The following is a 27,792-nucleotide window of genomic DNA, read 5'->3' as shown; positions in this document are numbered from 1 at the left end:
TTCTTATAGGCATCTCTACAGAAATCTTCTTCTGACTGGGGGGCCTTTTTAGGTTTGTGTTTCACTTTGACACCTGCACCATTGTTACTTTCTATTGATATTGTTTGAGGCTGTTTTATACTTCGGGCATAGTTTTCAATGGGCGCCACTTTGCGTGGCATAATGTTTGACTCCTTGGAAGCCCCGTGCCCTCATCCTTCACGTCTCATACAGTGTTAGGCTGCTTTATGCAATGGTGGGACTCCACGTACTGTTCTCCTTCTCCATTACTGACTTGTAAGCGTCATGTAAATCCATTTAAACATGAAACAAGGAAGGGTAGTGAATAATGAGGACAATGCGCTGGGGCCGGGACCACATGGGAATCCTGAGAGCAGGCACACAGTGTGGGATGTTTGTAGTAAGCATGTCCCCTGACATAGGGAGGAGGTAGGTAGACAGGGGACAGTACAGCAGAGAGGAAGGTGCTTAACCTGCCTGTAATATCCTGTGCTGACTCCACAGGAACCTGCTCTGCCCCTTCCTGCTCTCACAGCCCTGATCCAGGAATTTCATTCACTTTAGTGAGGGATGACCGCCAGTTCCCCACGTTTCCTGCATCGCCACTGGTTCTGTTATACAAATCCAAAGGAATTACGGTAGATCTGTGCAATCCATATCCGATTGGATCTGTGAAAGCCAAATGTAAAGATGCTACAAATATTCTACATACTTGCAGGTGGAGCTAAAGAATTTAAAAAAATTATATAGCAAAAAATGTAGAAAGCAGCTTCGGGTGCAATCTTACTGCCCATCACCATTGTGGGACAGTTGAACAATAAAAATCAAGGTTAGGGCTCATACACACGTATTTTCTTTCCGTGTCCGTTCTGTTTTATTTGCGGCCGTTCTGTTTTATTTGCGGACTGTATGCGGAACCATTCACTTCAATGGGTCCGCAAAAAAAACTGAAGTTACTTACTTACTATGTCCGTATATTCCGTTCCGCAAAAAAATAGAACATGTCCTATTATTGTCTGCATTACGGACAAAGATAGGACTGTTCTATTAGGGGCCAGCTGTTCCGTTCCGCAAAATACAGAATGCACACGGATGTCGTCCGTATTTTTTTGCGGGTCTGTTTTTTTGCAGACCGCAAACTACATACGGTCGTGTGCATGAGCCCTAAGGCTGAGTTCACACTTAGTTATTTGGTCAGTTATTTCCATCAGTTATTGTGAGTCAAAAACACAGGACAGGTGCAGATCTTTCCATTACCTTATTTCTAAGGCTACTTTCACACAGGCGTTTCTGGGTCCGCTTGTGAGATCCGTTTCAGGACTCTCACAAGCAGCCCAAAATGGATCAGTTCAGCCCCACTGCATTCTGAATGGATAAGGGTCCGTTCAGAATGCATCAGTTTGCCTCCATTCCGCTCTGGAGGCGGACACCAAAATGCTGCTTGCAGCGTTTTGATGTCCGCCTGACGATGCGGAGCCAAACGGATCCGTCCTGAATTACGATGTAAGTCAATGGGGACGGATCCGTTTTCACTGACACAATATGGTGCAATTGAAAATGGATCCGCCTCCCATTGACTTTCAATGTAAGTCAAAACGGATCCGTTTGCATTACCATGAACAAAAAAAATTTAAATAAATTTGTTTTTTTTTTGTTCATGATAATGCAAACGGATCCGTTCTGAACGGATACAAGCGTTTGCATTATAGGTGCGGATCCGTCTGTGCATATGGTTTTGGCTCACAATAACTGATGGAAATTACTGATCAAATAACTGAAGTGTGAACTTGGCCTAAATTGTGTGCAACCACATACTCTGCATACCTTTAGATGCACCAGGCATTGCTATTAAAAAGCCACCTTGAGACATGAGAGCCCATTGGCCTGTACAAAGTGCAATCCCCATTGTTCTCTGCTCATTTACATGCAGCGATCATCCCCTCTTTATGGGGATGAAAGATCCCTACTACTGTTTTCTGTCCACGTGCAGTTTCATTGTCAGCAGCACATGATGCTGAGCAAACAGCGTTTTTTATGCTGCATTTAGTCACATTGCGCTATATTTTGCTCATTTTTCAGGAGGTGATTGATAGCATGTTTACATGGGGAGTGTGCAGTCCGTGAAATGTGGTCTGTGTGACGGGCACAGTTCCCGGACCAAAGCCGAACTCACTGCATCATAGTGATCTATAATGCTGTGAGTTCTAGCCCGACCCTGTGTCTATTGTCTTCTACTGAAATGATTCTGTGAATACAGGACAGTAAACCCGCGGTTGGGCTGGAACTTACATAGATCACTATGATGCAGTGACTTTGGCTCACGCGAGCCACGGTCGGTCCAGGAAATGTGGCCGTTACATTGACCACATTTCACAGACCACACGCAGCCCATGTGAATGCAGCCTTAGGCTACATGCACATGACCGTGCCGTGTTTTGCCATCCGCAAATTGGTGATCCGCAAAACACAGATGCCTGCCATGTGCGTTCCGCAAATTGCGGAATGGAATGGGCCGTAAAACGGACAAGAATAGGACATGTTCTATTTTTTTGTGGCTCTATTGAAGTGAATGGGTCTGCATCTGAGCCACAAAAAATCTGGCTCAGATGCGGACCAAAACAATGGTGGTGTGCATGAGTCCTTACACTGGGCATTATCAGGAATGATCGTTTGTTCCCCATATGGATTTAGACAGGGCAATTATCAGGAACGGGGTTGTCCCTGATAATTGTCCTGATGATCTGCCCATGTAAATAAACCAAAGTAGTAGGACGGAGGGAAAGGGAGGAGGGTGGCGAACGATCCGATCCTCACCCCATTTCTTATAGCCTGAAATACTTGAAATTTTTTACTAGCTTTATCAGACGTGTTCCTGAAATGATATGTCCATGTACAGCGCTGAGCTATTATGGGGATCAGTGATTCATTGCATGGCAGTTTATGTTTGTGGTAAAAAAAAAGCGGTGCTCCTGCCCCGTGTATGATGCCACTGGGAGGCTAGTGAGAGTGAGCTGATGGGTGTAACAGGTGCACCTAGCTCTTCCTACACATATGTCTTGTAGTATGCTCACACGCCCTGCCCGGCTTCATTCCAGGGCCACACATCCTACCCCCCATCATTGTCTGTGCCTGCTCACCCCAAATAATGAGCTCATGTGTGGCCATGCGTGTGTCATTGTCACCCACCTAGACATGTCAGCTAATCCCAGGTCACTGGGGAGATAATGATCTGTTCCTGTGTGCGCTTGTGCTTTTATCCTTCATCTAGTAAAAAGAGAGCATATTCGAGAAAACACAGGACGGCGTTGTAATGTGGTCACATGGGCGACATGTAAACGAGCGGCTCAGAAATGGTAATTGGATAGGAAAAATGTTCCTTGAGATATGAATTATTGCAATGTTTTTTCTGTTCTTTTTGACAAACATTTAGCGGCTTGTAGGTGGTAATAGAGTGGGATGGAAATCGTAAGGAAAAAATAGCTGTATGTTTATAGGTACATATACTGGGGCTCACCACTATAGGATGGTCCAGGATTTGTATTGGCGATGCCCATAAGTACAGGTTACTGTCACATCTATAATGAGTCATTCTGCATATAAAGAATATGGAGTGAGTGGTTAGGGTTTTATTACAAATAGGAGTAGTAGTTCTGTCCAGACTGATGACCTGCGGCGCTCCAGACTGTGTGGTGAGCAGAAAAAGGCCAACCCGCTACTAGTTCCCTCCTACAGTGTATTCTTCATGTTATATTTAATATCTGTGAAAGATGAAGGAATTATACTATGCATAGTTTTATTGGATTTGGTTATGCATTTTTGTTTTTGTTTTGTAGGGATATCTTGGTAGGTGGTTGGTGGTTTTATACCCTTGCCATACCAGGAGGCAGGCGACTAATGGAAAGAAAAGAGTTGCATGAGAGTAATTCTCCTTTTCCTCCCTCTCAGCAGTGCCACTGTGGCCCATAGGCTGTGTCTGGTATTGCAGCTCAGCTCCATTAAAGGGTTGTCCAGCCTTGGAGCCGACAACCCCTATCATCCGGACCTGTGCCCCTGAATGCAGAAAAGCATACTGACCTGCCCCCAGTCCCCTGCTGCTCCGTTCCCGGCCGCTTCTGGTTGAGTCACATGACTCTCGAGGCTAATCATAGGCCTTAGCAGTTACATTGACTGTGACGTAACTTTCAAGCCGATGTGACCGCTGAAGCCTGTGTTTGGCCGCAGCAGTCACAGAAATCAGCTACTTTCTGGAACAGAGCACTCACAGGATATAGGTTTGCAGTACTCCTGACTTAAAACACGTATTCCTGTGCAAAAATGCTTACATATAACTGGGATCAGAGATTGAAAAATAACAAACAGGGAGTACTCCCCTTACTGATCCCCCCCGCTGCTTCTGCTGTCCCTGCTTCTCTCTACTTCCTGTTCTTGGGCTCAACACACCAAAGTGGCTTGGCCTGCCTTTTCAGCCAATCACTGGCTGAGGCGGGTCACTGCTGCGGCCAGTGATTGGCCAGCGTTTACAACATGTTGAGCCCATGAAGAGGAAGTGAAGAGGAGCAGAGTCCACAGCAGTGCCCAAGCATCAGTAAGGTGAGTACTTCCATTTTTATTTAAAATTATTGTACCGGAATACCCCTTTTACATCAGTCAGACAAAATGACACGGTGAGAATAAGTGGTAAATTGGGGTGATACTTCTTTATCTTTGCTAACAATCTGATCCTGGTTGAGTATTTGTGCCTATATCCATCTTCAATAAACTTCTTAATCTACTAACCGCCCCGTCAGCACCATGTCTGTGCCCACTGCTGTGTGATGAGCCAGCCAGTGGCTACCCACTACAGTGACGTCAGTATGGTTGACATACCACTGGCCCGTGATTTCCTGATATGCTCTCTTTATTTTTTCTCCAGAAGATCCCTATAACAAATTTCTAGTCACCATTGGGGCTTTAGATCTGGGCACCGATGTTGCGGTTGAAACCATGCACAGTTTAGAGATTGACTGCAGCTAAATGAAGGTGCACGGTCATTAAGAAACCGCTTTTAGCTGCAGTCAGTTTGAAAACCGCGCTGATCTGCACCCATATCATGGGTGCTCCTTGGTAGCTGTTCAGCACAGCATCTTTACCCAGCCTTAGGCCTCATGCACACGGCTGTTGTGCGGCCGTTCCATGCATTTGCAGTTGCGGTCCCCAATGCACAGGCAACATCCGTGCAGCGTGCCAGTCCCATTCAACTTGAATGGGTCCGTGGTATAACATGCCATATTTTTTTGCGCTGCGGAACCACGGAAAGAAACACCATGGAAGCACTCCGTAGTGCTTCCAGTGTTCTGTTCCGTGACACTGTTCTGCATCTCCGGAATTGCGGACCCATTCAAGTGAATAGGTCCACATCCGTGATGCGAAGTGCATATGGCCGGCGGCCGTGGATTGCCGACATGCCGTTTGCGGTCCGAATACGGCCACGGCCCTCCAACGGCCGTGTGCATGAGGCCTTAGGCTGAGTATAAAAGCTATAATTTTGCTTGTAATTTTATTAATACCGACCTCGTGTAGCGATTGTAAATGATCCAACACTCATTTTTAACTGAAGATAATCTCCGCCATTGTAGACTGAAGCGACTTGTGGTCAGATGGTCCTAAACCTGGCCATAGATCCTGCTATACACATGCACACTCTGCCCGGGCAAGCATGCATACTTGAAAAGGCAAAAGGAGAATACGATTCTTCCAGACATTTCTTGTGGTGGTTTATAACTTGCCTGAAGAAGACATTGGGCATGTTGAAATCTAACAACCCGATCCATCTCTCCCCCGACCCCTGCTGTTGGGAGAAAGCCTGGACACCCCACAACACATAATATGGTCACCTGGTCCCACCAAAATGGACGAGTTAATCCCACATTATTCTAATGTGTGTGGCCACCCAAAATCCTACCCCCACCCCCCAAAACCACTATGACATGGTTCCTGCCGGTGCCACGATCCTGTGCCAAGTCTTGTTATTGCATGTAGACGGACAAGTTTCTGATTGGTAGCTGTATTGATGACGTCACACCCCGCGAGCAGCTGACACGTGTTTGTAGGGGCAGGAAAACAATTTTCCCACTGTAAATACAAGCAAAATGCTGATGCATGTAATATTCTCCGCTCACTGGTTCACCATCACCATCACCATAGTTGTCAGATCTTCTAGTACGGTAGAACTTGGCTAACCGAAAAGCCCCAGAAAAACTGAAACTGTCCGTCCTTGACCATGAGATATTGAGCTTAGTCCCTCTGAATGGGTTAACAGTCCCCGGCCCACGCCCCCTCTGTGGTCTTTGTCTTGGGCCTGTATGAATAATTAATTTCAGGCTCCCACTTCTTTGTGTTTGCAGCGAGATGTCTTCTCCCCGCAGACTTATGTCCCAGTCCTTGTGAAGTACTTTTACGGTCTGGTTTACGGAGTGCTGGACAATCGGCAGCTTGTATGGCGCGGTGGTACATGAGGGCAGGAGCCTTCACTTCAAAGGGTTCAAGTGCTTTGTGCCAGCCGGAGCAGCTCCACTCTGAAGGGCTTTGTGTGGAGCCTATTCACACAGGGTAGACACAACCATTATTTACAAGGCTGCAGCCAATCGATTCCCATTGACATCAATGAAACGTAAACTAGGCCTCAGAGATGCAAAGGTGTAAACCCTAAAATGTATACTTGTAGTGATTTTTTAATATTTTTTTTGCAGGGGGAGACAAGTTGAATATAGGAACCATTTATAGCACTCCAGTTTGGTTCATCAATAAAAACATTCCACTATTCAAAAAGTTGGCTCCAGAATTTGCCCAAGCTTACACCTCTGTGTCTCAAAAGGGTTGCCAAAGTTTATAAAAGAGCGCCACTCTTGACTGCGGGCTTAGTCTGGTATTGCAGCTGATCCCTATTGCGATGGACGATGGTTCATGGTAAAAAATAAAATAAAAGGCTAGTCTTTACCTTGTAAACCTCTTTAGGTGCCCCATAGGCTGCCCTCTGCACGACTTATTCGCCCTTCATCCTGTGCTGGTACCCAGTCCTCCCATCCCCCCTTGTTTTTGAGGCTAGCCTTTCTCCTAGTCTTCCAGCGTCCCTGAGCTCTGCATTTAGTGAGAACATATTTAGGAAGGAAGGAAACGTGAGAAAGACGGAAAGCCATGGAGAACAGAGAGAGGCACAGGAGTGAGTGACACGAGGTATGCATCGGAAGTGACAGGCCGTCTCTAAACTTTCTAAGTGGACTTTGCTGATTATTCCCAATGCTCACTGAACCAGCGTGCCCTCGCCTGACACATCCCTGGCAGATGCCCATCACAGTTTGGCTGACCCATAGTAAGGTGCACCTTTGGCAATCTTGTCTTAAAACCTGGCCGGGCAGTCTCGGTGTCAGTCATCATGTCATCTTGGCACAGCTAAGTGCATAGCCTGGCACCCATTGATAAACATGCTGTGTGCACCCACAGACAGCGTTCTCAGCAGTGCTGATGGGCAGGTTAAGCCTCACCCCCCTCCGGCCAGCCGGCCCCCACTTGTGCTGCTGTCAGCTTTGGGGCTGGGGAGAGGCACATGCAGGGTGGGGTAAGGGCCCGTGGCAGCTGCCTCACAGGCGACCAGTAGTTTTCCCCTGTGGACGCCCGGCTCTGATTGTTTCTTTGTGTGCCGAGGACCTTCCCCTCCCATGAGTTGTGCTTTTCTGTTGTGCTGTCTTCTTTCTGTGTTTCCCTTCATCCATCTCTCCGTTTTCTCTCCGTCTGTCTGTTTTCCATGTCCGTCGCCCCCTCCATTGAGTGGCCCGTGGCTGGCTGTCTCTTGTGTGCTCCAGCTTGTGTTACAGCAGATCTGTCATACAGATAGCTGATCCCTGACACTTTCCTCTCGCTTTGTGTCCCAATGTGTCACCCCTTTTACTCCGTCACCTCCTCCCACCCTTTGTCAACCATTGCTTCAGCTCTACTCTCCCGCTTGGGCATGACAAGTTTAGGACCATGACACCCTGGTCATTTTCAAGTGGATTTCAGGTTTCATCCTACCCTGCCTGTCATGCAAAGGAGCATGTCGGGCCCTCAGGGGCCAAACTGGTGCTGGGAGAAGGTAGTGGGAGTGGATTGCAGTTCACCAGAGCCATGCTGCATTTGGCTCGCCAGCTCAAGGAATGGAGAACGAAGGTCGGCAACCCTTCCAACCAGGACGAGGGGTTCCCATTGGGGTACACAGCAAGGGGTAAGATGCGTGGCCTATTAACACTTTAATAGCAGAGGTATGTGCGGCTGTGCTGGACTGAAGTATGCAGACAATGTCTAACTGAATATATATATATCCTCTCCGAGTAATGTGCAGTATGCGGAGCGGCACGGTGCTACTTATAGACCGGCTCTTAGCAATGCGGAATATTTTGTCTCTGTATATATGTGTGTCCTGGACGGTGCACGACTCTCAGGTTTGGGACCTGTCATTTCCTTTATTTCAGGACAGCCAGTTCTTTTTTTTTAATTTTTTTTTAATTTTTTTTTCTCCCCTTCCGCTTGGATGAAAACAGCATAGTTCATGGAGATTAAGTTTGGGAATTGCTGATCATTGCACACTAGCCTTGGAGGGGATGTGCGGCTCCTCTCCCAAAAGTCCGGATGCAGAGTCCTGTAACGATGAGCAATGACATTCATCAATGATCATCAATACTGATCTCAAATGGTTCTATATGTCTTGCAGGTCATTGGCAGGTAACGACATGTGTCCCAGGCATGATAATTCCCCAGGACACCCATTAAACGCATGCTAGTCACGCTGTAGACAATGGAGCCTGTGCGTAATTACACTTCCTGCGATCACACCCATCGATTTAATGAAAATGGATAAATAATCCAAAATGAATATATATTCTGACTAAAGACATTTCCGAATAAATATAAAAGTGTGCTCATGTGCGCAGCCAGCCGCCCCTGTCTTTTGCTCCTACATTTAGGGAACACGCCTGATAATTGCTTTTTGTAGCACTGCAATTAAAGGGGGAGTCCAACCAAATGTAGGAACATGCTGGATGAGTGATTCACAGTCCATGACCATATACTTAATGAATCCCACATGCAGAGCAGCGATCAAACTGTAACAAGCCTCCAACAAACGCGGGGACGAGCGAATGGATTTTAGTTGATTTTGTTCCCATTCATTTGACGTGATGGTTTTTTGGGGTGGGTACTTTTATCCTTTGACGTGGAGACTGAATGCAGCCTGTAAAGGTGGCCATAAACATTAGTAGGCTGATGGTTGAGCATCTGGTGAACGATTATAATGCAGGCTTACGCGTTTTAGTCCATGCTGGTCGTTACAGTCATTCATACTGATCATAGGTGTTCAGTGACACCGGGCATGGATGAATGTTCCTTCAGGCAAAGATTGTTTGTTGGCTACAGACTGTGTTAAAGAGGTTATTCCATGACTAATGTATAAAATGAAAACCAGACATCACATAGTACATGACAGTCTCTTTCTAACAAAGCTAGAACCAGTCCTGTACCTGATGGATCCAGAGATCTCCCCATTCATTGCTCTGCTAGATTTATATCAAGCTGACAGCTCAAGGGGAGTGTCTTTTCTGCTGCAGCTCAGGGGGCGTGTCTCAGGTCTCCCTATCACAGCTCAGGAGGCAGTTGAAGGATGAAACTGAGCATGTGCGGCCATCTCAGTAAGCCGGACAAAGAAAACAGAAAAGTAATCAAACAGCAGGTGGCGCTATACAGATACATTTGATTGAATACCTCAGTGGCTATGCTAAATTTTTAATTACTTGCAATTACAAAAGTTTTCAGAATCAGGTGCTGGTTTGAAAACTGTAGAATATTTTTTGTGAGACTACCCCTTTAAGCATGACTGATTTCTTTCCAGGTGATGACAGTAGGCTGTCATTTGGCTGAAACTATCGTTCTTTGTTACATTTCTTCCAGTGAACAATCACATTAGCCTGAAATCGACCATCTCAATCAACTTTAAACTAATGTTTACAGTCATTCGAAAGGGGTTTTCTGATCATTTTATATTAGTGGTCTGCCCTCATTAAAAGCAATCAACATCTGATAAGCAGATGTCTGACACCACGCACCCCCGCTGATCAGCTTTTCCGAAGTAGCTATAGCTCCGAAACTGCACATCACCCATTCACTTAAAGGGGTTGTCCCATGAAAAATATTCAGCATTTTCCAAACCAGCACCTGGATCTGAATACTTTTGTAATTGCGTGTAAGTAAAAATGTAGTATCGCCAGTTAGTTATTTAATAAAATGTATCTGCATAGCGCCACCTGCTGTTTGTTAGATTTTTTTTTTCTTATTTCTATGTCCACCTTACTGAGATGGACCCACATGCTCAGTTCCATCCTGTAACTGCCTCTTGAGCTGTGGTAAGGAGAGAGATGCAGTAATAAGGACACACCCCCTGAGCTGCAGCAGAAAGGGCACACCCCCTGAGCTGCAGCAGAAAGGGCACACCCCCTGAGCTGCAGCAGAAAGGGCACACCCCCTGAGCTGCAGCAGAAAGGGCACACCCCCTGAGCTGCAGCAGAAAGGACACCCCCTGAGCTGCAGCAGAAAGGACACCCCCTCTGCTGCAGCAGAAAGGACACCCCCTGAGCTTCCAGCTTGATGTAAATCTAGCAGAGCAATGAGTGTGGAGATCTCTGGATCCATGTGAGGTACAGGGCTGGTTCTAGCGTTGACATGTACTGTATGACGTCTTTTTACATTCAGCACAGGATAACCCGTTTATGTGGTAGCAGTACTACATAACCAGCTCCACGATGGATGGAGTTGTAGTTCTGGTGCCAACCTTTTGGTGTTAGACACCTGCCCGTCAGATATTGTTGGCTTATTCTTAGGATAGGCCATTATATGAAACTACTGGAAAACCCCTTTAAAGGTCCCAGATCATAGACCCTCATCAAAGATAACTAACACCAGAGGGTCACATTTAGAGAGGTTTCACACGTATTTTTTGGAAATATACTGCAGAAGAAAGGGGAACTGTAAAGATGGGACTTCTCCCTCCTGCCGGATCCTCTTCTGGTTTTGACTCACATAACCCCATCAAGAACTGCAGTGTGGTTTGTAAACCATGAAAAGGCTGTGTGTGAAAGCACGCTAGTCGTGTCCGTGCCCGTGTCTGTGATAAGCACTTCTAATCATTTGGGATGGTACAGAACCTGCTCAAGTGTTTACTCCTCTGTTCTTGAACTTCTCGGAGAATTGAGAAACTTCTCTGTTTGCCTCTGTTTTCGTGACTTTGTTTTTCATTAGTTGGAGAATTTAGGTCATGCTTTTGTTTCAGAAAGCCACATGAAAAGTAGCGTTGTGATGGATTCCATTAGCTGCGGACGGGCCGCACATGGTCCCGCAGAGGGTTCATGCATCGCTCCATATGAATCTAAAAATGAGGCCCCCCCCTTTTCCCAAATCTGTTCAGATCCCTGTTATCTTACCTAAGGTGCAAGTCTAGTATTCTCTGTAGGTTTTCATGCTGATGCCTGGGTTTGCTGGAAAACTGACAACCACTTATCCGAGGCACAAATTGTCACAGCAGTTGTCGCCTCCCTTCCCCAACTCTCCTTGGAACTATTCAAGTATGAAAAAGAAACGTACTCCAAGAGAATGTGAAATGACAGGAGTGATCGTCATGGAGGTTCATGTCTGGAAGGGTGTGCAGTGCATACATTTGGGACATATTCCTCTGCAATCAGTATACCACAGTCTGGAGGAGATTATAATGTTCACTGTATTCCGTAATCCTGCACAGATTATACTGTCTGCCCTTCAGCACCCCGAGGACTGTATTTTATATGATTATAGTAGTCATTGTATGAGGGCAAAAATGGGCAGATATCTTGGTGGCGAGCCATCTCTGTTTTAGACTATTCATATACATGGGATTAAAGGGGTTGTTTGGATTGTAAAACCCATTGTCCAGTACCCTTTAGGAACACTGAGTTTATGGAGCGTGGTTCTCATTCTCGACCTTCATGTATCTGCCAGACCGGCATGAGGCCACAAACAACATATTCTGTTCATTATACTTCAGTCCATTGAGTCCAGTAGGAATGATGTAATGCTTCATTTCTCCTGTGGGGGTGCTGTTTGGAAGCAAATACTTAGCGTTGGGTTCCCTGCCGATTACAGGTGAGCATTAGCAGGATACTCTGTGATAACTTTACCATTGGGGGCCCTTTTTATATTGGCCAATCACACAGCATGGTTTGGGCAATGATTGCTCCACGTAAAGTGAGCTAAAGTGGTGATTAACTTGCTTTATGTGAAGTCTAATGTGAATGGGATTGGCATCTCAGGGCCCTATTGGACTGCACGATTCCTGATAATTGGCCAGTATAATCGAGCAGCTGATCTGTAGATAAACGAGAAAACTCTGGGCATCTTGCATGAGGGCCCGGTTATCGGCCCTGTGTAATCAGGGATGTGCTGCCGATAACAACAGATCTGACTGTAGCAACTGGCCTTCCCTCATTCAGTTTACATCTGCTTGTGTAATCAGGCTGGTGTAAACGAGTGTTCTCATCCATCAGCGCTCGCAGAGAAATATGCCAGTGTGTCGATGCCCAGGGGGCTTCCCGAGCCCTCCTCACGGCCACTGGCCAGGTACATAATGATTTGATACTCTCAGCATTAGTTAAAGGGGTTTTGCAGTAATTTATATTGATGACCTATACTCTGGATAGGTCATCAATATCAGGTTGTAGGGGTCCGTCGAGCTGTCAGAAGAGGCCGGAGCTCAGTGTGCATGCAGCCTTTTCCTACCTAGGCCATGTGATGCCCCCGTACATTGGTTACATGGCCTAGTTGCAGCTTAGCCCCATTCAAGTCAATGGAGCTGAGCTGCAATACAAAGTACGGCGCTGTGATTGGAAACGTGCCTGGAGCCGGATGTGCTCACCAGAGCTTCGGTGAGTGCAGTGACTCCCTGGAACAGCTGATCGTGGGGGTACCAAGACTATGACCCCCACAGATGTAATAATGAGGACCTATCCATTATCAATTCCTGAATAACCCCTTAAATGCTAGGAGCATCAGGTACTTATTCACCTGCCCAGCAGCCATGTGCCCTCCTATAGGGCAGTATTTTGTGCTGTATTGCTGGCCCTGCTTACTTCTGTTGTTCCTGCCTACTTTTGCTGCCCCGCCTGCTGTTTGGACCCGCCTACAACATGGGGCCACTTTAATTTTTTTTTGTATACAGTGTACTTTTTATTTTATTTTTTATTGTGGGATTTACTTTGTATTGAAAACTTTAAAAAAGCTCCACTGATGTACACTGACCAGACTACAGTCGTGTGTACACCATTCTTGTCTATGGATGCCGTAAGGCAATGTCCTGACACATAAGGGGACTGTAGACCACAAACACAGTGTGAACATGGCCTGAGAGAGTGCCGAATATTTCAGATTCCACGTCTTCCATAGCTAGATGAGATCACAGGCCCTGTTTTCTGCTAGACATAATATTGGTTTTGTCTGTCTCGTGCAGAGACCGTCCTGTAAATGTTAGCATTCCGGTGAAACACGTTGCATGTATATATGGTGGTCATGGAGGTAAACCTAGCAGCTGTCAGGTCTCCTCTAAGCTAATGTAGTCATGTCCGGTTGCTATACATCTCAGCCTCCACCTGCCTTTATGATGAAGAATCTGAATGTAGGCGCCCATTGTGTCTGTAGGGAACCTTGGGGCGCTAACCTCGCTGTCCAAGGGGGAAATCATGAGCAGTCCAGATGGGGGAGATTTATGAGAGGGATTTTGAGCTCGTTAATTAGAATATTATGACCGGGTACGAGCCGTCCGCCGTATAATAGCTGCATGTGGTACTGGTATATAGTGTGTATCCAGACGTGAGCGGTTTTTTATGCTGTGATATTAGATGATACGTCTTCAGTGTCGTATTATACTCTTATGTTCTTGTTCTACTGATTTGCTAAAACTGAAATAGAGTATCTGGGAAAAGAATTATTTGGGATGTTTTCCATCTTGCAGTAGGCACACTGCAGGATGGGCATCTGCAGCGGGCAGTATCGGATGTGTCCTCAGGTAACTGATCGTCCATCTTAGAGCTCTTGATAAAAGATCATTTCAGCTTTAGGCCTTAGGGTGCATTCACACGGTCATGTCCGGACTGAGGGCCGCAAATCAAGGATCTGCAAAGCACGGACACAGACGGTGTGCTCCTTGCATCCTATCTCTGGCGGCCCCAGAATGGCTGCCTCGTAATGCCAGACCAGGCTTCCAAGGCCACCAACGATTGCTGGGGGTTGGAGGTGTCCGATCAGTTTAAAGGGGGTTGTCCTGATAAAACAGACCAGAACGGGCCTCTGTATATTTACTACATGGTCCTTCCTATGATATTGAACTTGAGGGTTGTGCCCACTAAACTGTCTCCAAAGTGCCAGGCAGGGGCTGGAAGAAATGTTTGCCACTCAGCAGCGGTTAAAGGGGTCACTTTTACACTCCCCTGCACCTCTGATTCTTTTAGAGTTGTCACAGCCCTCCTATTAATTCATGGGGGCCCTTACTTCTTCTGGGGCCCCTTGATTGGATGTAAAGAGACCCTTTAGTTGCTGTCATTGGTGTAGCTTTGATAGGACATGGTGCAGATTTGGGGGCCAGTGCATTTGTGGTGTTTTTGTCTTGTACTGTATGTGGCGGACCTGCGTGTGCTTGGCGTGCAGGAGTTTTTGTGGGTCTTGTACACTTCTTCTGATGTTGGGCAGGTTACATTTGGGCACAGGCCTCCGTCTTCTGGCCGCCTGCTTATATAATTTGCCCGTCTCCTGCGGTGCAGATAATGGCGGGGAGATCTGGCTCTGGCCGTGTGCGTGGCCTGTGTAACCTTCTGTAATCTCCTGCTGCATGCTGCTTTCCTTCCCAATATATCCCTTCAGCGGCTGACACAGTGCTGTGCAGATCCTAATCATCTAATCTTTCTATGAATTCCTGAGCCACAGAGCCTGCCCCTGGCACCGGCAGAGACACTGCTGGGTGACACACTGTCTGCCTGGCCGACAGCTCAGTAGCCATGAAGCTCTTCCCTGGAAAAGTCCGATTTTACAGCACAAAGCTGAGACAACCTCAGTTATAGTACAGTACACTGACGGCACATAGCTGTATGACAGTGAGTGTTATCATTGTACAGTACACTGACGGCACATAGCTGTATGACGGTTAGTGTTATCATAGTACAGTACACTGACGGCACATAGCTGTATGACGGTGAGTGTTATCACAGTACAGTACACTGACGGCACATAGCTGTATGACGGTGAGTGTTATCATAGTACAGTACACTGACGGCACATAGCTGTATGATGGTGAGTGTTATCACAGTACATTACACTGATTGCACATAGCTGTATGACGGTGAGTGTTATCATAGTACAGTACACTGACGGCACATAGCTGTATGACAGTGAGTGTTATCATAGTACAGTACACTGACGGCACATAGCTGTATGACGGTTAGTGTTATCATAGTACAGTACACTGACGGCACATAGCTGTATGACGGTGAGTGTTATCACAGTACAGTACACTGACGGCACATAGCTGTATGACGGTGAGTGTTATCATAGTACAGTACACTGACGGCACATAGCTGTATGACGGTGAGTGTTATCATAGTACAGTACACTGACGGCACATAGCTGTATGATGGTGAGTGTTATCACAGTACATTACACTGATTGCACATAGCTGTATGACGGTGAGTGTTATCATAGTACAGTACACTGACGGCACATAGCTGTATGACAGTGAGTGTTATCATAGTACAGTACACTGACGGCACATAGCTGTATGACGGTTAGTGTTATCATAGTACAGTACACTGACGGCACATAGCTGTATGACACTGAGTGTTATCATAGTACAGTACACTGACGGCACATAGCTGTATGACGGTTAGTGTTATCATAGTACAGTACACTGACGGCACATAGCTGTATGACAGTGAGTGTTATCATAGTACAGTACACTGACGGCACATAGCTGTATGATGGTGAGTGTTATCATAGTACAGTACACTGACGGCACATAGCTGTATGATGGTGAGTGTTATCACAGTACATTACACTGACTGCACATAGCTGTATGACGGTGAGTGTTATCATAGTACAGTACACTGACGGCACATAGCTGTATGACGGTGAGTGTTATCACAGTACAGTACACTGACGGCACATAGCTGTATGACAGTGAGTGTTATCATAGTACAGCACACTGACTGCACATAGCTGTATGACGGTGAGTGTTATCATAGTACAGTACACTGACGGCACATAGCTGTATGACAGTGAGTGTTATCATAGTACAGTACACTGACTGACTGCACATAGCTGTATGACAGTGAGTGTTATCACAGTACAGTACACTGACGGCACATAGCTGTATGACGGTGAGTGTTATCATAGTACAGTACACTGACGGCACATAGCTGTATGACGGTGAGTGTTATCATAGTACAGTACACTGACGGCACATAGCTGTATGATGGTGAGTGTTATCATTGTACAGTACACTGACGGCACATAGCTGTATGACAGTGAGTGTTATCATAGTACAGTACACTGACGGCACATAGCTGTATGACAGTGAGTGTTATCATAGTACAGTACACTGACGGCACATAGCTGTATGACGGTTAGTGTTATCATAGTACAGTACACTGACGGCACATAGCTGTATGACGGTGAGTGTTATCATAGTACAGTACACTGACGGCACATAGCTGTATGACGGTTAGTGTTATCATAGTACAGTACACTGACGGCACATAGCTGTATGACAGTGAGTGTTATCATTGTACAGTACACTGACGGCACATAGCTGTATGACGGTTAGTGTTATCATAGTACAGTACACTGACGGCACATAGCTGTATGACGGTTAGTGTTATCATAGTACAGTACACTGACGGCACATAGCTGTATGATGGTGAGTGTTATCACAGTACATTACACTGATTGCACATAGCTGTATGACGGTGAGTGTTATCATAGTACAGTACACTGACGGCACATAGCTGTATGACGGTGAGTGTTATCATAGTACAGTACACTGACGGCACATAGCTGTATGATGGTGAGTGTTATCATTGTACAGTACACTGACGGCACATAGCTGTATGACAGTGAGTGTTATCATAGTACAGTACACTGACGGCACATAGCTGTATGACAGTGAGTGTTATCATTGTACAGTACACTGACGGCACATAGCTGTATGACGGTTAGTGTTATCATAGTACAGTACACTGACGGCACATAGCTGTATGACGGTGAGTGTTATCATAGTACAGTACACTGACGGCACATAGCTGTATGACGGTTAGTGTTATCATAGTACAGTACACTGACGGCACATAGCTGTATGACAGTGAGTGTTATCATTGTACAGTACACTGACGGCACATAGCTGTATGACGGTTAGTGTTATCATAGTACAGTACACTGACGGCACATAGCTGTATGACGGTTAGTGTTATCATAGTACAGTACACTGACGGCACATAGCTGTATGATGGTGAGTGTTATCACAGTACATTACACTGATTGCACATAGCTGTATGACGGTGAGTGTTATCATAGTACAGTACACTGACGGCACATAGCTGTATGACAGTGAGTGTTATCATAGTACAGTACACTGACGGCACATAGCTGTATGACGGTTAGTGTTATCATAGTACAGTACACTGACGGCACATAGCTGTATGACACTGAGTGTTATCATAGTACAGTACACTAACGGCACATAGCTGTATGACGGTTAGTGTTATCATAGTACAGTACACTGACGGCACATAGCTGTATGACAGTGAGTGTTATCATAGTACAGTACACTGACGGCACATAGCTGTATGATGGTGAGTGTTATCATAGTACAGTACACTGACGGCACATAGCTGTATGATGGTGAGTGTTATCACAGTACATTACACTGACTGCACATAGCTGTATGACGGTGAGTGTTATCATAGTACAGTACACTGACGGCACATAGCTGTATGACGGTGAGTGTTATCACAGTACAGTACACTGACGGCACATAGCTGTATGACAGTGAGTGTTATCATAGTACAGCACACTGACTGCACATAGCTGTATGACGGTGAGTGTTATCATAGTACAGTACACTGACGGCACATAGCTGTATGACAGTGAGTGTTATCATAGTACAGTACACTGACTGACTGCACATAGCTGTATGACAGTGAGTGTTATCACAGTACAGTACACTGACGGCACATAGCTGTATGACGGTGAGTGTTATCATAGTACAGTACACTGACGGCACATAGCTGTATGACGGTGAGTGTTATCATAGTACAGTACACTGACGGCACATAGCTGTATGACGGTGAGTGTTATCATTGTACAGTACACTGACGGCACATAGCTGTATGACAGTGAGTGTTATCATAGTACAGTACACTGACGGCACATAGCTGTATGACAGTGAGTGTTATCATTGTACAGTACACTGACGGCACATAGCTGTATGACGGTTAGTGTTATCATAGTACAGTACACTGACGGCACATAGCTGTATGACGGTGAGTGTTATCATAGTACAGTACACTGACGGCACATAGCTGTATGACGGTTAGTGTTATCATAGTACAGTACACTGACGGCACATAGCTGTATGACAGTGAGTGTTATCATAGTACAGTACACTGACGGCACATAGCTGTATGACGGTTAGTGTTATCATAGTACAGTACACTGACGGCACATAGCTGTATGACGGTGAGTGTTATCATAGTACAGTACACTGACGGCACATAGCTGTATGACGGTTAGTGTTATCATAGTACAGTACACTGACGGCACATAGCTGTATGATGGTGAGTGTTATCACAGTACATTACACTGATTGCACATAGCTGTATGACGGTGAGTGTTATCATAGTACAGTACACTGACGGCACATAGCTGTATGACAGTGAGTGTTATCATAGTACAGTACACTGACGGCACATAGCTGTATGACGGTTAGTGTTATCATAGTACAGTACACTGACGGCACATAGCTGTATGACACTGAGTGTTATCATAGTACAGTACACTGACGGCACATAGCTGTATGACGGTTAGTGTTATCATAGTACAGTACACTGACGGCACATAGCTGTATGACAGTGAGTGTTATCATAGTACAGTACACTGACGGCACATAGCTGTATGATGGTGAGTGTTATCATAGTACAGTACACTGACGGCACATAGCTGTATGATGGTGAGTGTTATCACAGTACATTACACTGACTGCACATAGCTGTATGACGGTGAGTGTTATCATAGTACAGTACACTGACGGCACATAGCTGTATGACGGTGAGTGTTATCACAGTACAGTACACTGACGGCACATAGCTGTATGACAGTGAGTGTTATCATAGTACAGCACACTGACTGCACATAGCTGTATGACGGTGAGTGTTATCATAGTACAGTACACTGACGGCACATAGCTGTATGACAGTGAGTGTTATCATAGTACAGTACACTGACTGACTGCACATAGCTGTATGACGGTGAGTGTTATCATAGTACAGTACACTGACGGCACATAGCTGTATGACAGTGAGTGTTATCATAGTACAGCACACTGACTGCACATAGCTGTATGACAGTGAGTGTTATCACAGTACAGTACACTGACGGCACATAGCTGTATGACAGTGAGTGTTATCATAGTACAGTACACTGACGGCACATAGCTGTATGACGATGAGTGTTATCATAGTACAGTACACTGACGGCACATAGCTGTATGACAGTGAGTGTTATCATAGTACAGTACACTGACGGCACATAGCTGTATGACGGTGAGTGTTATCATAGTACAGTACACTGACGGCACATAGCTGTATGACAGTGAGTGTTATCATAGTACAGTACACTGACTGACTGCACATAGCTGTATGACGGTGAGTGTTATCACAGTACAGTACACTGACGGCACATAGCTGTATGACGGTGAGTGTTATCATAGTACAGTACACTGACGGCACATAGGTACTATGAAGGGGTGTGGCTGGTCTTGGGGGGCTCTAGGGTAAAGGCGAGGATCTCACACCCGAGGTTATTGATGCTGTTGGGGGGGCCAGTCCTTTTGTGTAAACCCTCCCCATATAGCATGCATATGTTCATCCTGAGCACCATGTATCGGATCACAGGGAGCTCTGCACACCCCAGGACGCCCTTCTTACATGTGTGGAGGCGTGATCCGTGCATGTATTGTCTGATATCTGGGAGGAGACTTTCCTGTCTCATGGGACAGGTCCATATCTCCCCGGGTAGATGATGAAGATGCGTGTACGACTGTCTTTCCTGTGAAATGATATCATTTACAAGGGGCGTGGAGAAAGCCCGGGGTCACGCTCCCCCCAGTCTGTTAGACTGTCTGTGCCAGGCGGGCATTGTTTGCAGCTGTGTCCTTTGGGCCCTCTCTCTTTCATTCCCCCTCCCATATAGATCAGCTGTATGTGGAATTGACTCATTTCCAGGATGTCTCTGTCTGTCACGGCCCCAGCCCCCCAATCATGTCCTCATCCCAGCGCTATGTCCTCAGGGTGAAGGGAGATCAGTGTAGAAAGGAGCAAATAATTTGTGAAGAAGATGAGAATGTCCTACGTACCGGTATATATTCTGTGTCCTCAGTGTATACACTGCAGGAGGTCCTCTTCTCATATCCTGTATATAGGTGATGTCTCATATAGCAATGTAGGAAGCACACACATTAAAGGGGTCTTCTCAGAGTAAAATATAATGACGTCAATATCAGATCGGTGGGGGGTCTGACCCCCGATACACCACCGATCAGCTGTTTGAAAGGTCACAGCTAGGGATGAGCAAATCGACTTCGGATGTTTCATCGATTCGCTCATCTGTAGTCACAGCACTACGGTAAGCTTCCAAAGCCAGTGACGTCACATTCATCAGTCACATGGCCTAGGTGCAGCGCAGTGAATGGTCGGAGCTGCAATACCAAGCACATCCACAATACAACAGACGGCGCTGTGCTCACTAGAGGTCTGTGGCCTCTTCAAGCAGCTGATCGATGAAAGTTCCGGAAGTCGGACCGCCAAAATTCAGATACTGATTACTTATCCTGAGGACAGGTCATCAATATTCCCCTGCTGGAAAACCATTCAAAGGGGTCTTGGTTTATAAAAAATGTTTGTTTGCATGTTAAGAGCTGCAGTACCCCATACAGCCACAAGAGGGGTGCTGATCCCGAAGGAGAGCGCCATGTTTTTCTGATCACACGTCGTTCTTTGGTCTGAAGGATAGGATTGCTGAAGGTGAAAGCTCTGCATGATGGTCTTGCATGATGTGCTCATCCTTGTCTTTCTTGCTGTGCTTGCAGGCCCCCATAGCCCCTCGAGATGGGGCTCGACTCAGCAATTCCCCACCTCCTGAAGAGCCCTTTACATGGGTCGGACCCAGGACATTGATCATCAGGAAGACCCGGCAAGGATTTGGCTTCACTCTGCGCCATTTCATCGTGTATCCACCCGAATCCGCAGTCCATGCCTCACAACAGGTATGAGCATCTACATGACCTAACCATACATCCCATCCTAGAGGTCTGTGCGTCAGTTAAATCCATAGTAAGGTCGTGGGTAATGCCGACATATAATACATCCAGAACACTGCCTAAAGGAAACCTGTCAGAAGATGGGTGCAGTTCCAGGCGCTGGGTTCCCACTGATGTCTTGGAGGGGCTTTGTTTAGCGTGTACTTTGTATTTTTAACTTGTGAAAATATGTTATGGGATTTGTAATGTGAGACATGACCATATCTTCTGCGCCCATTGTACGTGGTGGTAACCGTCTTCTCTTTTTCCTTGCAGGAAGCCAATGGGGATGCAGGTAAGTGGCCATGATAGTGCAGACATATTGTGTGGTCTCAGGCCTGGTGAATTATATCTTACGGCACTAGTTGTATTGTCTTACTAAACGTGATGTTTCTCCTTCAAGGGGCTGTCCAGTGAAGACAACTTATCCCTTAAGTGTCTGATTGGCGGAGGCCTCTGCCAATCACAAGAACAGGGGCTTGGATGTAGCGGTGGTCACACATGTGCAGTGTTGCACCATCCAGCTCTATTGGGGTTTCGGAGATAGCTGAGCGCTTGTACTCAGCTATGTCCAGTTGAATGGAGTGACGGACAAACATGCGTGTCTGCCGTCCCATTCAAACCCCCGTTCTTGTGATCCGGACCGCTTAAGCCCCCGTCTGTCTGACACGTATCTTCTATACTGTGGATAGGGAATAAGTTGTCTTCATGGGACAACTCCTTTAAGAGGTGTAATCCCTCTCCGTCTACAAGTCCCTCTTGTTGTGCTGTATTTCAGACTACCCCTCTGCATCTAGTCGTTTGGAACCAATGGACACCATCTTTGTCAAGCAGGTGAAAGAAGGTGGACCTGCACAGCAGGCTGGATTGTGCACTGGTGGGTGATGGGATGAGAGAGAATACAGCTTATTCTTCATTTCCTGCTAATGATATGGCACCAACCCCTTCCACAGCATTGTACTCTCATGGCATATCCATGTAGCAGTTGACTCAGTGTTTTGCCACTCGAGGTGAAGCTGCGTTGGCATGCTTTACTTGCATAATATTTCTTTCACTTTTTGGTGTTTTTTATTGTCAATCACATCAGGGGTTTTTTACGGACTGAAGCTGTATGTCTGTTTCCTGGTTAACAAGCTGTTTATGGTTTTCAGGTGACCGACTCGTAAAGGTTAATGGAGAGAGCATAATCGGGAAGACGTATTCACAAGTCATTGCCCTGATACAAAACAGGTGCGACATGGGGCATATGGATGGGTGTGGCAGAAGCGGGCACAGCAGTGACAATGACTAGATCATTCTGCCTGACTGCAGTTTTGTGTATTACATTTGTTATGTACCTTTTCCCCCAACATATATATTTTTTTTACCCCAGTGATGATGTCCTGGAACTCTCCATTATGCCAAGGGATGAGGACATACTACAGCTGGTAAGTGCCACACATGTCAATTTGCTGATATAACTACACCATTGAGCAACTGTTTTTGCCCCCATTTGTCTCTTGTTTGTATCTCGTTGTGCATTGATGTTTGGTTGTGTATTGGCTATTTTAAACAATTTTGGGCCCCAATTCACATTTATTGACCTGATCCCTGAACCATCCACGCCGCCTTAAGAAGATGAGTTTGAAATGTACCTGTTTACTCTTCTCTCCATCCATTGCATGCCACTGCCACATTACATTATATCTTTACAGCTTGTAATTTTACCTCCAGGCGTACTCCCAAGATGCATATCTGAAAGGGAATGAGCCATACCGTGGAGGTGCCTATAGTATCCCTGAGCCACCCCCTATCTTCTATCCATGGCGGGGTCATCCACCTGAATCTTCTCCTGGCTATCCTGTAAGCTCCAGGGTGCAGCGCCCCAGCTATGAGGACTTTTCTTCCATCAGAAGCCCCATACATGGTGATGTGCCGAGGAGCAGCCCCGCTCACCATGACAGCTATTCCAGACCTGTTCCAAATCCTCTCCCTCACCCCAGACCTTACATGGGGTCTCCATCTTCATCTGACAGATTCAGAGGACCAGGCCCTCCATGTAATTCAGCATATGGTTGGACTTCACGATATCAGCCAGAACCACCAGTTAAATCTCCTGTTGACTCATGGGAGCAGACAGCTAACCCCCGCTGGGTGAGCCAATGGGAGAGACACCAAGCACTGTGCAGCTGGATGGCCCAACAGACCCCTCGTCAGAGGGGCACAGCTTTGCCCCCAAGAAGACGTAGTGCCTCACAAGATCGCCTAGGAGAAGTCTCCCATCATAGTAACTGGCCTCAAAGTGTGTCACAAGATACTCTCCACCATACTCCAGATAATGATTCTTGGGGTCATCGGGCACAGTCGGACAATTTCCTTACCCGTTATGGAAGGTCTATGGAGAAACTGGAGCTGAATGCTTTAATATCTCCACCTTATGAACGCCCTATTTGGTCTTCAGACAGACCCTCACGGACAGCTCAAGTAGTGTCACGTCCTACTGTAAGTCAGACTGTGCCATCTGTTCCTAGAGAAGCCGCCAAACCTCCAACCCAGCAATCTAGTTCTGGGGATTCTGGGTACATCGGGTATCGGAGTTACAGTCCATCTTTTCACCGTCGGACTGAGCTGCTTCATGCGTTTTCCTTTAGGGAGACTGCATTTAGTGGCTTCCCTACATTTAGGACAGCACAATATCCAAGTTCTCCCCCATCCCCGACAGAAAGAAGAGAGGCATCTGTAAGTGTCAGCTCCACTGATGAGAGCAGTGCTACAGAGGAGAGGAGAGAGGAGGTGGTATTAAGGCAAAAACCCCCATCGGGACGCAAGGCACCGGCAGCTGCACGACAAGTCAATGTGGTCTTTCCTGAAGAAGGCAAAGACTTGGAATTTGGACCTTCTCCTGCTGGCAGTGAGGAGACGACAAGTGAACGACCATCGCAGAGGGTACCCCCATTACCATTTTCTGAGGAGCCTCTGGCATCGATCCCTTTTATTGGTAAGACTGCTTTAACCAATGCCTTTATCAAAGCGAATGTGACTGAGGTTTTCAAATAATGGACTTTTATGCCATTGGTATGAGCTGGTCCAGAGAGATCACCACCCGTACATGACCACCTCTCTGTCAGCTCTGACTCTCTATAGGTGACGACATATCACTAAAGACTTTCATTTCCCTATTCTTCACAGATGAGCCAACAAGTCCAAGCATTGACCTGCGAGCCAAACATGTCCCTGCCTCCTGCGTGGTATCCAGCGCCATCAACTCTGCCCCTGTGATCTCTGACAGTCCTTCCTCCCCAACATTTAGTTTTTCCATCGGCCGCCATTACTCCCAGGATTGCAGTGAGTGCTTCTTATTATAGCATATTTGAATGCTGATTCTCTATACAGTTTAACTAGTACATTGAAGTTAGGTGATTCATGAGAATAAAAATATTCAAGTAGTCGACAATTATTAAAGTATTGTACATTTAGTTGCCCTAAAAAAGGGGTTGTCTCACCTCACACCATTGGTGGCATATTGCCAGGATATGCCACCAATGTCAGATAGGTGCAGGTCCCACCTTTGAGACTGGAAACAATCTGTAGAATTGAGCTCCCATAGTAATCCAGAGCGCACTGCGCATGCGCAGCCGCCCTCTATTTATTTCAGTGGAAGTGCCAAAAATAGCAGAACGCTGGCTCGGCTATTTCCGGCACCCCCATAGAATTTAAAGGGGTTCTTTGGGCTTTTAATATTGATGACTTCTCTTCAGGATAGGTCATCAATATCAGATCGGTAGGGGTCCGACACCCGACACCCACACCGATCAGCTGTATGAAGTGAAGGTGCGCGCACCGTCTCTCTTCCTGCTCACTGCTGCTATGGCCAGCAGGAAGAGAGAAGGGAGACCGCACTGCGCATCCCTTCCCTTTAAACAGCTGATCGGCAGGGGTGTCCGTTGTCGGACCACTGCCGATCTGATATTGATGACCTTTCCTGAGGATAGGTCATCAATATTAAAAGCCCGGAGAACCCCTTTAATGGAGGTTGGCTGCGCATGTGTGGTACGCCCTTCTTCACTTTGGGATCTCTGTTCCAGAGGTAGGTACAGGTTGCAGAGACAGGACCCATCTGACATTGGTGGCATATCCTAGCAAATGTTTGAGGTGATATGCCCCTTTAAGCATATATTTATATGGGCCATTTCTTTCATAGTTTTGTCAGATTTTTACACAGAATTTCTCAATCGTGACAAAACCACGGTATTATATATATTTTTACAAAATGGCTCTAGACAAAAAATCTGTCCCTGTGAATGTGGTAAAACCGGCATAATTTCTGCAGCTATTTCTGGCCACTGACATCCTGAAATTTGAGATGGTTGGACAAGAGAATAGTCTGCAGATCTCTAGGGAAATCAGTCGATGGGTAATCTTCAAATTAGGGCATACCACGAACACTGAGGCTTTGGTGCTAGAATTTTATCAGCATGCTCAGATATGTAATTAAAATGGATTGACACCAAATAATTTAAGGATGCTTAAAGGCTCTGGTCAACACATTCCAACCAGACATACTGTGGAAATCAAGCCGGGTGTGAGGAATAAGGAGCATTTGGAAGTAACCCTTCCTAGATCGACGATTCCATCATGTTTGAATATCTTGGGAAGCAGTGTTTGTATAAAATAGAGATGTATTAATTTCTGAGGCTCTGTTCACACTGGCGTTGTCTTCTGATTTTGCAGGATACGTGATAGATACAACAAGCCAATCATGATTAGTTATGATCTGTTTGACAAATGTATTATGATCATTTTTATTTTTTTTTATCCCTTTGACTTATTAAAGGTTGGTCAGGTTGCTCCGCTAGCAATTCTGACCTTCAAAAACCTGACATAAAAGAGCTAGCGCCGGTGTGAACAGCGCCTTAGTGGTGCTCAGTGAGTCCAGTGTTTTATTCCGTGTTTTATTTGTTCTCTTTGCTCTTTATTATTTAGGCAGCATTAAGTCCAGCCGGCGTTCCTCATATCTTCTGGCCATCACCACTGAGCGCTCAAAATCTTGTGATGATGGACTCAACACATTCCGCGATGAAGGGCGGTTACCGCGGTGAGTTTGCGCATCTTATATACATTTGATTGATGGCGGTGCGGCCAATTAACCCCCGGCTGATCAATTTCCCGGCAGAGTTCATTGCACTGTATGAGGGATTAGGGTGTTTGGATGCTTCTGTGTCTCCCATAGACATCAGTGGAGGGATCGCACAAAAAGGAGGCTCAGTGATCAGACAAACACCAGTATCTTCCTGATGTGTGCCCTTGTTTGCTGTAGTTACCCCTCAGCCCACACATCCTTCAGTGCTCAGAGCCCATAGGATGACTCCTCACTTTTTTCTCCGCCATGCACACTATGCCGTTTCAGCAGCTCCAGCCCCAACCATGCTTCCTTACGTCCTCCACTCTCTCTGTCATAATGCCTTCTCCATAAGTAAGGCTTCATGGAGTGTGCACATTTTGGCTTGTATTATGGGGGGCATAATGGAACCATATAGAGACTGCTTACTTCTGATTGAGGTTCCTTTTCACGAATAACTGAAAAATGTTTTCCTCTACATCCACTTCCCACATATGACGCTGAGTATACACCATGTGGATGCAGGATTTTTTAATGTAGGCTTCATATGCATTTGCCACCATGGTGGTAGGCAAAGCTCCATTAAAATGTGTGCTACAGATCCCAAATGCACATATATTTACAGGTTTCTGGTACTTACAAATAAAAAAAAATCTAATTCATAATAACTCACCTGGACAGGTAGTATAAGAATGCAACAGCACGTTGGGGCAGATACACTCCCCCTGTAGATGGGATAAACCTGCACCAGATTTATCACAGGCGTTCAGGCTGGATGATACATTTGGTGGGTGGCTAGATGATTTTGTGTAACTTTATACCAATTTTTTGTTGGTTTATCTTATGACAGATTTTTGCACCGGAATTATGTGGCAATTTTGGTGCAGAATGTCACATATTGGGCCACGTCCTTCTTCCCGTGAAGCCCCTCTCCCATTAAGCCACACCTCACTGTCAGGCTAGGTACATATAACCTCTCTAAATCTAGATGCGCTGAATTGTGCTTCATTTTGAAGCAATTTACACCAAAATCTAGGTGCACCCACACTACTCC

At 46.1% G+C, this 27,792-nt stretch overlaps 1 protein-coding gene across 3 annotated transcripts in view; it reads left to right on the top strand.

Annotated features, from left to right (window-relative positions):
* ARHGAP23 (Rho GTPase activating protein 23) overlaps positions 1-27,792 on the top strand; it is a 99,362-nt gene that overhangs the window by 30,333 nt on the left and 41,237 nt on the right. For 2 of the 3 annotated variants that reach the window (XM_040438952.1, XM_040438953.1), the window contains exons 1-9: positions 7,594-8,236; positions 21,431-21,607; positions 21,917-21,935; positions 22,419-22,517; positions 22,792-22,870; positions 23,013-23,067; positions 23,354-24,617; positions 24,809-24,964; positions 26,603-26,714. In XM_040438952.1, the coding sequence (XP_040294886.1) occupies positions 8,057-8,236; positions 21,431-21,607; positions 21,917-21,935; positions 22,419-22,517; positions 22,792-22,870; positions 23,013-23,067; positions 23,354-24,617; positions 24,809-24,964; positions 26,603-26,714 (2,141 nt within the window). In that variant the 5' untranslated portion in view covers positions 7,594-8,056. Of the gene's footprint in view, positions 1-7,593; positions 8,237-21,430; positions 21,608-21,916; positions 21,936-22,418; positions 22,518-22,791; positions 22,871-23,012; positions 23,068-23,353; positions 24,618-24,808; positions 24,965-26,602; positions 26,715-27,792 lie in introns of those variants that run through there. The other variant, XM_040438954.1, reaches the window with a different exon arrangement.

Source organism: Bufo bufo, chromosome 6 (assembly GCF_905171765.1).
Source record: "Bufo bufo chromosome 6, aBufBuf1.1, whole genome shotgun sequence".
Taxonomy (NCBI): domain Eukaryota; kingdom Metazoa; phylum Chordata; class Amphibia; order Anura; family Bufonidae; genus Bufo; species Bufo bufo.
This window is presented reverse-complemented; position numbering and strand designations above follow the sequence as displayed.